This window comes from Lissotriton vulgaris, chromosome 7 (assembly GCF_964263255.1).
Source record: "Lissotriton vulgaris chromosome 7, aLisVul1.2, whole genome shotgun sequence".
Lineage (NCBI taxonomy): Eukaryota > Metazoa > Chordata > Amphibia > Caudata > Salamandridae > Lissotriton > Lissotriton vulgaris.
In genome coordinates this window covers 83,448,033-83,461,201 of record NC_141695.1, presented here as the reverse complement: position 1 = coordinate 83,461,201, position 13,169 = coordinate 83,448,033, and the positions used below count along the sequence as shown (strand labels likewise).

Genomic DNA, 13,169 nt, shown 5'->3' with positions numbered 1-13,169 from the left:
TCATGCTCGTTCTACAGAGGGGACAAGGTTCAGTGAACCTTCCTCTCTTTGACCAAAACATTTTCACCCATAGCAAACACCCTCTGAGATGTCCCTTGTTTCAGCATGAGCTAATCTAACTGCGGTGGGCTTTGGGAGTGGCTTGAAGTAGGAATGCTGTTGTGCAGCACTGTTCCCTAAAGACATGTGTCCATTATTGTTGTAGATGACTGACCAGGTGATTCCAGATATGCAGGTGTTTGCAAGCCTCCTCCATACTCACCTGACGGGAACAGCAGTACAGGTGGTTCAGTACAGGTAAGCAGAGCGGTATGCAACGGTTACCACGCATTTTTTACAACGCAGTACCGTTAGCACGCTACTTTTACCACGCAGGTCACTACAACGAAATGCGCTGGGGGGCACTCCAGGATAGTAAATACTTTAATTACTATCCAACTCCTTTCCCTAGAGTCCACGGGGACTGGAGTTGGAATAGTAAATTAAATAATTTACTATGCAGCGCCCCTCCACGCAAGTCGTTGTAACGACTTGCGTGGTAAAAGTAGCGTGGTAACGGTACGCGTTGTAAAAGTATGCGTGGTACCGTCATACATCCCAATACAAAATTGTAAATATTGTTTTTTTATCGTTAGAATTTACAATTGATTCCCACAATGCAGACCTCAAAAGGATTTCACTTTTTGTGTTTCTGTTACCAGACTTCAGTTCATCAGTCCAATGGGACTCAGAGTTTTCATTATTGAAATTTTCAAATAAGGTCATCTAGGTTGCTTAGCAAGTGTTGAATATGACATAAGAGGAAAACCGCAGACTGATTGTCTTGACCCTGCATGAGCTCACCCTTAAATAAAGTAAATGCAGTATGGGAAAATGACCTTTCTTTACCAGTCACCCAATGTCAGATGTGTTAAAAATGGGTCTTGATACGATCCGGCACTGCTGGCAGATTGCAATTGCAATAATTATTGCCTATTCCAAGCTCAAACAATAAGCATGCAATGCAGATTTGGGTAATTACCGGACCAAAATCTCCATCTCTTGGTATTTACTAGGAATTCCTGACCCAGGAAACATAGGCAGGGCTGACCTGCTGAAATTCTGTGGGGGTTTAAAAAGTTTATAAAACCCTGTAATTACCGGGTGGGATACAATCTGCACAACTCATAATTTAGATACACTCACTAAAAGGAGTTATCACACATATATAACTTGACTTGAACCCTTGTAGTGGAGGCACATGATTAATCAAATAAAACTGTTCCTTGGTTTCAAGAAGTATTTGTTTTGTGTTCAGATTCATTACATATATTGTATACAATTTCATATAACTAGACAAGGACAGAAATATATACCAAATTTACTAAGAGAAATACAAATACATGTAACTTTAAGTGCCACATTATTCAACAGAATCTCATTAATTAAATATGGGCTAATTACACAATACAATGTAAAGTAATATTTACATTTGTAGACACTCATACATTCAATACAGGAGCTATAATAAAACTAAAATATGTGTCACTACTTGCAGAAACATTTCTTACATAGTATTTAGAGGCTTCAAAAAAGTGATGAGCAGGAGTCATTTTAGGGGCTTTACTTAAGTAGATATATGTGCCTTTTCCAGTAAATATAAGTCAATCAGGTAAGGTTAACACCCCTCTAAGTGGGGGTAATGGATGTAATACCTGACAAAAATCTAATTATTAATATTAGCATTTTATACAAGATATCCACAATACTCATAATGTGCACAATACTTTCCCAAACATTCTTACAAAATTCTAACATAAGTGATATTAATATATATATATCTATATATATCGAAACGTTACATTTTTGAAAGGCACGAAATAAACAACTTGCCTGGACAACGTGGGGTCTGCCTCTTCTTTCTCCACTCGTGTGTGGAGGTTTGAAGACTGCGTTTATATATTTATATATATATATATATATATATATATATATATATATATATATATATATATATATATATATATATATATATATATATATATATATATATGTATATCATGATATATATCATGTCATGAGTGATGTCACTGACCATGTCATGAGTGATGTAATATGTGACGTCATCAGGAGTGCATTGCAGGCGCGCAAGTTATAGTGAGTCCAACTAACTATAACGTGGGAATTTCAATGCTTTTATGTCAGTAAAATTCCCAGCTAACTATAACTGGTGTCAAACCTATGGTTTTTTCAGTGAATTTAATAGGTTTTTTAAATGTTAATTCCTAACTATAACTGGTGTGAAACCTATGTTTTTTCCAGTGAATATATGTATATATATATATATATATTACCTACTGGCGGTCGCCAGTAGGTAGTTATAGTTAGGATTTTTTTCAATGTTAAATCTCAAAATTCTATTTCGAATAACTTTGGCTCCGGTTGACGAATCTGCCTGAAAATTTCCTGAAAATGGCCTCGTCGAGCTCCGGTCCTTCCCTGAAAGTTTGGGGGGGATACGTCAAGCGGGGGCCGAGATAAAAGGGGGGTCCCAAAACGCATTTTCCCCATGTTAATTTCCATAGGGCGGTCAATTTCACTTTTAGCCCGAACGGCTGAATGGATTTACACCAAACTTGGCAAAATTGTAGGGACTGGTAGCCCGATGTGCCTTTGCTATGTCTCAAGATATGTGCTCCAGTGGATTTTGAGTAATTTAGGTTCAAAAAAATATATATATCTATAGGCGCTCTCCGGTGCGCGCACTTGAGTGCGCTCCTGGCGCGACACGCGACTTGCGCGCAGAAAGCTGATTGGCTCTTGGGTGTCTGTAAACATTCTAAACAGTCTGGAGCGGCCGCCATCTTGTGTCTCGGTAAAATCGAGACACAAGGGGTTTGAAAAAAAAAGGGGCAAATGACCATAAGGGGGAAGAGTAGACCCCCTCTGACCCCCTAGGTTTGATGTAGGGACTAAAATAGGGTCCTGCAGGGCATTAAATTTTTTTTTCGTTTTGCGCGGGGGAAGCGCATGGTACGCGCACCGGCGAAGCACGGGGAAAATCCAGGACCATATTTATGAAGACCTTGCGCTGTTAGTTTTGCGCCTCCTGTGCGTCAATTTTTGTGACGCACCAGCGGTGTAAAAAAATGCGCATTGTTATGCAATATTTAAAAAGTGACGCATCTATCTAGATGCGTCACTTTTTAAATATAGTGCAACGAGGCACATTTTATTACACTGCTGGTGTTATGCGTCACTTTTCTGTGCGCACTCCTTATGACTTTCCAGATGTGTCATATTTAATGTATGACGAATCATGTTGCAAGGAGTTAGAGATACGTCAGTATTTCTGACATATCTGTAAACATAAAAGTGATGCGAGGCAGGTGCAAGATTTTGACGCAACAGCATCCTAAAAGTGACGCAGAGAAATCTTATAGATTTCAGTACGTCGTTATTACCAAGCTTTTTGCGGGGGAATGCCCCCTTTGCATACATTATACCTGACGCAGATATAATGTGGCGCAGAGTTTTAAAAAGTGACCCATGTACCTAGATGCGTCACTTTTTAAAAATAGTGTCAGGTATAATGCATGCAGAGGGGGTGTTCTCCCGCAAAAAGCTTTGTAATAGCGATGCAGTGAAATCTTTGAGATTTCACTGCATCAGTTTTAGGATGCTGTTGCGTCAAAATCTTGTGCCTGCTTTACAGCAGGTGTTAGACTGAGGCAAGACCTTTCACATGCTGCTTTCCCCATTTGAAAGGACGCATTACTGGAGTTGCGTCACTTTTGTGACGCACTCCAGCAATGCGTTACTTGGAATGTCATAAGGAGTGCGCACAGAAAAGTGACGCATCGCACCAGTGGTGTAAAAAAAGTGCCTCGTTGCGTTATATTTAAAAAGTGACGTATCTAGGTAGATGGGTCACTTTTTAAAATCAAGCGCCACATTATATCTGCGTGAGGTATAATGCATGCAGAGGGGGTGTTCCCCCACAAAAAGCTTTGTAATAGCGACGCAGTGAAATGTTTGAGATTTCACTGCGTCACTTTTAGGATGCTGTTGCATCCTTTAAATATAGTGCAACGAGGCACATTTTATTACACTGCTGGTGTGATGCGTCACTTTTCTGTCCACAGTCCTTATGACATTCCAGATGTGTCATATTTAATGTATGATGAATCATGTTGCAAGGAGTTACAGATACGTCAGTATTTCTCACATATCTGTAAACATGAAAGAGACGCGAGGCAGGCGCAAGATTTTGACGCAACAGCATCCTAAAAGTGACGCAGAGAAATCTCATAGATTTCAGTACGTCGTTATTACCAAGCTTTTTGCGAGGGATTGCCCCCTCTGCATACCTTATACCTGATTCAGATACAATGTGGCGCAGAGTTTTAAAAAGTGACCCATGTACCTAGATGCGTCACTTTTTAAAAAATAGTGTCAGGTATAATGCATGCAGAGGGGGTGTTCCCCTGCAAAAAGCTTGGTAATAATGACGCAGTGCGTCACTTTTAGGATGCTGTTGCGCCAAAATCTTGCGCCTGCTTCACAGCAAACCTTTCACATGGTGCTTTTTCCATGTGAAAGGACACATTACTGGAGTTGCGTCACTTTTGTGACGCACTCCTGCAATGCGTTACTTTTGTGTTTACAGATACGTCAGAAATACTGACATATCTGTAACTCCTTGCGAATTGATTAGTCATATATTAAATATGACATATCTGGAATGTCATAAGGAGTGTGTCCAGAAAAGTGACGCATCGCTGTTTTCACGTAGCGATGCGTCACTTTTCAGAAATGAGGCCTCCAGTTTATTCACTGTGTCATAACTTTCTTTTCTAACACTCACCTTCTTTCATTCCTCCTACTTCACTTCCTTTCACCTCTCATACCTTTCTGTTCTTTCTTACTCATTCTCCTTTCAATTATCAATGCACTATATTTCACTTACTCTTCATTTTTTAAGAATATAGCTCTTTGATGAGAATTGGAGGTAGTTCTGAAAAGAACTTTTGGTTTTCTTCTTTTAACTGAACAGGAACAAAAACAGGGAATGGAAACTGCTCAACAGGAGCAAAAAGAAAAGAAAAAAATTAGGGGTGGGAAGGGCAGCGATGGTTCTCCAATGCTCGAACCATGAGCAGGACACTTTGCTCCCCATAGGTGAGGAGTTGATTGCAGTATCTGCATTTGACGACCCCATGGTTAAATGCAGGTTGTATGTTTGCTACCTGCTCCTGTGATTGTTCTCTCCCAGAAGAAGTTGCTCCTCCTGTTGATGTAGAGGCCCCATCTCTGGGAACCTCTTGTGCCAGAGCCCTGACACTTTCCCGGGCAAAATTCTGGGGGTGCCTCCTCTCCACATGGCGAATCATGGTGAAGTTGCCAAAAGAGTATTTTTTTGGGGGGTTACCCCGTGACAGGACCTGTTTGCAGATCCTGCACTCTACTTTTGGTGCATTCACCTTCTTCTGGTCTGCTGGAAACTTAAAAAATTTCCAGATGAAATGTTCTTTGACCTTCGGCTGAGGAGGCTCTTCATCAATGAAATCATTGGAGTCATCTTCACTGCTGGATGGTCTGGCAGCCATGATTAATCAAGGAATATGGAACAGCAAAAAAGGCAGGTCTTTCAGTCACAAAAGTGAAAGAAGAAGTGAAGGAAATGGGTGGGGATTTCATTCATGGTAAAAAAAAACTGTTAGCAACCAATGAAACGTGTTATTTTAGGGTCACATGACCCGACGCGTTTACGCTGCGTGCTCCGGAGCACTTCCGGTGCGTTTACGCAGCGCGATCGTAGGCGCTTCTGGGGCGCAAACGTGGCGCGATCGTAGGCGCTTTTGCGTGCGTTTATGCGCCGCGAACGTAGGCGCTTCCGAGGGCACTTACGTTGCGCGCCGAAGTGACGTCATCAATCTTTTATAGAAATGCATAATCATTTTCCTTATTAAAAAAAACTAATTTTATTTGTATGGTACGAAATGTTTTGCATTATTATTAACTTTTCATTCATATTTTTTTTCACGAACGACAGTTGCGCTCTGGGTGCGCTTTCAGATGAGCTCACGGAAAAGCTTACCGGAGAGCTTAGCTGAAAGCTTCCCGGAGCGCGCACCCAGAGCGCAAAAGAAAAAAATTATATAAAAAAAATGAATACTTAAAAAAAAACAGCAAATTGTAAAAAAAGAAAAAGGTTAGAAACTCGATATACAAAGGAATTAGCATTTAAAAAACCTATGAAATTCACTGAAAAAACCATAGGTTTCACACCAGTTATAGTTAGGAATTAGCATTTAAAAAACCTATTAAATTCACTGAAAAAACCACCATTGCATTGCACGCGCAAGTTATAGTGAGTCCATCTAACTATAACGTGGGAATTTCAATGGTTTTATATCAGTAAAATTTCCAGCTTACTATAACTGGTGTGAAACCTATGGTTTTTTCAGTGAATTTAATAGGTTTTTTAAATGCTAATTCCTAACTATAACTGGTGTGAAACCTATGGTTTTTTCAGTGAATATATATATATATATATATATATATATATATATATATATATATATATATATATATATATATATATATATATATATATATATATATATATGTATTCACTGAAAAAACCATAGGTTATAGACCATATGTAGTTAGGGATTAGCATTTACAAAACCTTAATTTACTCGCACAAAACCATTGAAATTCGCATATATAGTTAGTTGCACTAACTATATATCGCGCACCCGCAATCCACTGCTGATGATGTCACATATTACATCATTCATGACATGGTCAGTGACATCACTGATGACATCACTGATGACAACTCAAATGACATCACTGACAACATCACTAATGACAAATAAAATGACATCACTGATGACATTATCCATTGACTGTATGTTTCTGTAAAGTTAAAATATGTCTTACATATTGAAGAATGAGTGGATGTATAAGTGTCTGGATGAAGAATTTAGTAGGTGCATGACTGACTGTATGAGAGAGTGATTAAATGTGTCTCGCTGAGTGCATGGGTCAGTGACTAAACTGTCTTAATTTGTGCATCATTATGTCTGTTGTTCTGTAAACTGCTGAATGTGTTAATCAGTAGCTATATGAGTAACTATATGGGATATTCATTGGTTGCCCAATTATTTGTATGGGAGACTGAGTATGTGTATGAGTGGCTGGGAGGTGTATGACTCTGTGCATAGATGTGTGAGCAGTTGATTCACTAGATGTATGGGTTCAAAAGTGCATGTGGAAACAGCTGCATGGGCGGTTGACTGTGTGCATGAGTGTATTGGTGAGTGAATGGATATCTCAGTGCAACATGTCAAAGTAAGTACATATGTAAAACACAGTGCATGTGAGAGTTGACATATATAACCGTGCATAAGCGTCAGTGAATGTGTGAGTGGCTGTATGGATCATTGTGAACTTGTATTAGGGATCGTATAGGAGATTAAATATGTGTTACAATATGTTTGAATTAGTAAGGTGTGTAAAACTGTATAGTTGCGGAAATGGAGGTGTGATTGATTCTTTGAATGACTGAGTAGATGTTTGAGTAACTCCATGGATGAGTGACAGTCTGTGAGTGTCTGTTTACACTGATTGTATCTAAGGTTATATTAGAGTCTGAAGAGGTTCATCGTATTATCACATGAATGATATTATCAGTGATGTTGTCAGTGATGTCATTTGAGTTGTCATCAGTGATGTCATCAGTGATGTCACTGACCATGTCATGAATGATGTAATATGTGACATCATCAGCAGTGGATTGCGGGTGCGCGATATGTAGTTAGTGCAACTAACTATATATGCGAATTTCAATGGTTTTGTGCGAGTAAATTAAGGTTTTGTAAATGCTAATCCCTAACTATATATGGTCTATAACCTATGGTTTTTTCAGTGAATTTTCAAGGTTTTGTAAATGCTAATTCCTAACTATATATGGTCTATAACCTATGGTTTTTAAGTGAATTTCATTGGTTTTTTAAAAGCTAATATCTATAGCTGTAAAATATATTCTTTATTACGTAGCCACGTGAGACGCCTCATGATGCGTCGCATAACCGTGACGTATCGGCTCAGCAGCGCAAACAAAACCCGTAACGTAAGCGCGCCGGAGCACACTTACAGATATATATATTTTTTTAACCTTAATTAGACAAAATCAACACGTGCACATATCTTGAGGCCTTGCAAAGTCACATCAAACAAACAGTCCCTACAATTTTGCCAAGTTTGGTGGAAATCTATTCCTTTAAATTTTATTTTACTGTTTCTCTTGGTTTTCCCCTTGTTACGCTTACCGGAACGCTACCCGGTACGCAAACCGGACGCTCCAAAAACACAAGATGGCGGACTCCCGTTACGCTGCCGGTTAGCTGCCCAGTTCGCGTACCGGGAAGCGCCTCTACTGCGAAAAATCGCAATTTTTTTTCTTTTGCCCCGCGGGGAACTTTAATAGCCCCCTCATCAATCCTAGGGGGTCAGGAGGGGTCTACCTTACCCCTTTCCTTCATTTACACCTTTTTTTTTCTACCTCTTGTCTCTCAATCCTACCGAGAGACAAGATGGCGGCCGCTCCGGACTGTTTACAATGTTGACAGCCAATCAGCTTCTCCTCAGACTCCTGTTACGCTGCCGGTTAGCTGCCCGGTTAGCTGCCCGGTTTGCGTACCGGGACGCGCCTCTACGGCGAAAAATCGCAAAACATTTTTTTCATTTTTTTTTGCCCCGCGGGGCACTTTAATATCTCCCTCATCAATCCTAGGGGGTCAGGAGGGGTCTACCTTGCCCCCTTTCCTTCATTTCCCCCTTCGTTTTTCACCACCTCTTGTCTCTCGATCCTACCGAGAGACAAGATGGCGGCCGCTCTGGACTGTTTAGAATGTTGACAGACACCGGAGAGCCAATCAGCTTCGCTTCGCAAAGTTCCGTTACGCGAAAAGTACGCGAACCGGAGCGCTACCCTGGCACGCTGTCACAGATATATCTGTTTTTTAAAACGTTAATTTCTCAAAATCCACTGGAGCACATATATTGAGACCTAGCAGAGGCACATCGGGCTAACAGTCCTTACAATGTTGCCAAGTTTCGTGCAAATCCATTCAGCTGTTCGAGCTAAAAGTGTAGGCCAAACGCCCTATGGAAAAATGAATGGGAAAAACGCGTTTTGGGCCCCCCCCTTTTTTCTCGGCCCCCCCTTGACGAAACTCCCCCAAATTTCCAGGGGCTGCTCAGAAACAAAATGTCCCATTGTCCTGAAAATATTAGCCAATTCCGTCCACAAACGCCAAAGTTATTAGACATAGAATTTTCAAAAGTCCCATAGAGAAAAAATCCTAACTATATATACCTACTGGCGACCGCCAGTAGGTAATATGTATATGTATATATCTATATATATATATATATATATATTTATATATATATATATAGATATATTTGTATATAATAGGATGTTAAGGAGAACAGTCTTTGAGTTTACAATGCCAGTGTACTAGAGATACCACTAAAGTGTCACTGTATCATTGATAAGGAGTCAATAAATAATATTAGGAAATTAATCTGATGTAAGGCACTGATAACAAAAGAGAACTACTGATAACAAATCTTGCTCCATTTAGCAGGGAAATTCAGTCACAGGAAATTCTTCATTCAAAAATGCACCTAAAATATCTTAAATGCAAACGTGCGGTGATGACTATCTCGTAATTTGCTTTCCTAAGAATTAGATTTGCTTTTGCAGCAAGCAATTGTATGGCTTCTAGGTTTATACATATAAGAGTAGGTTATCAGCAAACAAGGGGTAAACATAACTGGGCATGAAAGTACAGATTCCAAATATTATTGTCTGAGAACTTTTGTTATGTTATTCATGTTAGTGTCCCTCAAAGGATTGCATGTAGCTGAATGGTATTTGGGACATGCTTATTGGATCTGAACTTGTGGGAGCTCATCAAATGTTGGCACTTTCTTCAAGAGCAGGTGTAAAATAATTCCAGAATATAAACTTCATGAATAGAAAATCTGTGCTATCACATTTAGAGGCCCTATTTATTAAACCTTTTTTCTGGAGCCATTATGCTGTCTAAGTCTAAGTGAAAAACTCATTTAAATCCAGTCTAAATATAATGTTTTGAAGATGTTTTACAAATGAGAAAGTTCTTAACAGTCTTTCATATCTATAAGAAATGGAACCCAGACGGGATTCTTAAGCCGAGATACATCCTATGACTACAGCCTACAAGAAGCAAGATACATGCCTGAAATCATGACAATCAAAATGGTAAGTGCAGTGCTTGAAACTGAAAGAACTGTTGTTATCACTGAACTAGTCCCTATTGGACACACTTCTTCTGGGATTGATTTTGTATTACATTCCACAATTACACTCCTGCTTAACAAGCTGGTCAATCAATCCAATATGTTGAATGAATTTAATTCTAAAGTATTTCTACTGCATAAGTTCCGAATTACACATGTCTGTCGAGAAAAGTATTAACTGAAATTAATACAACATTACAAACTATATGTACCATATTTATTAAGAGACAGGCCATAAAACAGTAAATAAAAACTGATCTCCAACATTTTGTGACCTGTCTGTGAATGTGCAGTGTGTCCATCTACTAATATGTCACGTTGTAAAATCTGAAGTTGTAAGGTGTTGCAAATTGACTCACTGCATCAATATTGATTAGACAGATCACCATTTGTAAACCCCTGTGATTGGCGACACACACACAGAGTTGTTGGCCTTCAAGGAACAGCAAACCGTGATTCCTGTGTTTGCATTGCCGACAGGGATACTTCTTTTTAAAGCAGCTCCTGTTCCTTAAAGGTATTGGTGCTGCTTTAAAGAAAGAAATGTCCGAGGCCAGATATACTAACATTTTGCATCATGGTTCCACCATTTTTATGGTTCAGCGATGAAGCAAAATGCTGTCAGATATTTACAAAGTCATGTGAGGGGTTACTTGTACCACCTTGATTTCCATTCTAAAGAAATGTACCGCAGCAATGCATCTCGTGGGTGGAGCTTGGGCGTTCATATGCTTCCATCTATAGATCTATAGATGTCACACAATCCCAGATTTACAAAAGTAATTTTATGACTGCAGGGACTACACACTCAAGTTGGAGACTCCACACATAGCAAGAAAGGCCTGTGCTTTTAAAGTGTTATTTATATTTTATGAAGTGTTTTTTCCTGTGCTTTTATGGTCCTACAATCACTGTATAAAGAATCTTTTGATTTGATTTGATGTGTGGGGTTCTCCACCTTGACTCTAATCTTTAAAAAACTCCAGACCTGAATCCTCAAGCTTCTGTGTCAGTAAGGACCTTTTTGTTTCTTTGTAATACCTATCTCTGCCAAACTGAAGGTCTGTTTGTAGTTGAAAATACCATCATGTTTCAGTTGGTGGTATCCTAGATGGCTATGCCAGTGGAAAGTTTAGACCAGAGACCTAACAGACATTGGCCTACGTACCTCAGACTGTGTGACTTATTTAAGTTCTGATTTGGAAATTTGCTTTGGAAAAAACTAAAATTGTATTGAACTATTTTTGAAAAGCTAAAAAGTTTGCTGAGCAGGTGCATGATATATTGCAGCTATTCGGCAAGAATATATGACAATCCTATGCAAACATTTAAAACGCATGGTTTTGCAACTCTGTTTTTACATCGCAGCTGCCATTACAATGCATGAATTCACAACGCATGCCATTGCAATGCATTTTTAGAAGCTACATTTACAACGCATCCCATCACAACACATGATACTTTTAGAGCAACTGTAGGGTAAGTGTTGGATAGTGTAAGGGTACAAATGAGTATTCCCACTCCAGTTAGTGCAACAGTATGGTAAGTGTGGAAAGTGTAGGGGTAGCAATTACCATTCCCACTCCAGTGAATGCAACAGTAGGGATAGTTTTGAATAGTGCAGGGGTAAAAATACTATTCCCATGTACCCCAAAACCCATACCCACCCTAAAACTTAAAAAATATCCATTACTTACCTTATAAAGCATTGTAATGGCATGCATTGTAATGGTATACGTTGTAATGACATGTATTGTAGTGACATGCGTTATAATGGCTGCGTTGTATTGCATGTGATGTAGAGGCATTGTAAAGGTAGTGTGTTGTAATGACTGCATTGTAATGGATGTTTCCCATTCAGCAAACATACAGTGCGTTGAGAAGAGCTACCATTGGTCACAGAGTTCTTCACCTGAAAGGTTGGGGATCCCTCAATATTGAGAGTCATTATCTGCAAGGGTGGCTGCGGTTATAATCCCCTTTGTCCTGTCAGTATGGCAAGTTGGCCACCAAATGTTAAATAACTCCCTTCACTGTAAAACTGAGAGCAAAACATGGTGTACATGTACACTAAATTCTTCAAAATGTATCCCTATATTTGGTAATGAGCAATTTCTTTATTCTCTGATTACAGGGAGATGAGTTGCAGACAGTGTGCACCTACAACACATTAGGACGTACCAAAGTAACATTTGTAAGTTAATTTTTAAATATCCTACTCTCATTCGCCATTCTTAATCAGCATGAAAGGAATATTACAATCTGTGTGTTTGCTTCAACAGTTAACTTTGTGTTAAATGTCAAAAGCTAATTTTCCCTTGCCACCCTCAGATTTGTAAATTCACATAATTTGCATCCCAAACATAGAATTGACTTTTTGATATGTATTAAACCTATTTATGAATCAAAAAATCATTTGCAACTCGTAAAATGGGCATTATGACACTATTTCATGACACGAGTGAGAGGTCACTTGCCGGCAAAGTACTTTGTTGTCTATGGCAATTTTGCCTTCACTAAGCCTTATATAATTATAATATTATAAAATGCCCCTGGTTCTTTATGTCTGTTTTGTTGTTATACTGACAGTATTTACATGTTCTTGTTTATCCCAGAATGGATCGTTGTTTGGTGCGGTAGTCCCATTCAACACAGCTTTAATTGGTTTTCAGTTTTAGTCCCATTCAACATAGTTATGGGTTTAAGTCCCATTCAATACAGTTTTCACTGTTTGCAGGTTTTAGTCCAAACCAACACAGTTAGTCTTTTCCCTTACAGGAGGGTTGTTTCAAGGGGTCCACCCCTTTACAGGTTTAGCCTCTATTTAG

General features: G+C 39.1%; 1 protein-coding gene across 1 annotated transcript in view; it reads left to right on the top strand.

Annotated features, from left to right (window-relative positions):
- The window catches only part of LOC147700838 (DBH-like monooxygenase protein 2), a 187,402-nt gene that overhangs the window by 130,312 nt on the left and 43,921 nt on the right, over positions 1-13,169 (top strand). Inside the window, exons 8-10 of the mRNA XM_086928507.1 lie at positions 206-297; positions 10,207-10,303; positions 12,476-12,535. Of these exons, the coding sequence (XP_086784633.1) occupies positions 206-297; positions 10,207-10,303; positions 12,476-12,535 (249 nt within the window). The remainder of the gene's footprint in view (positions 1-205; positions 298-10,206; positions 10,304-12,475; positions 12,536-13,169) is intronic.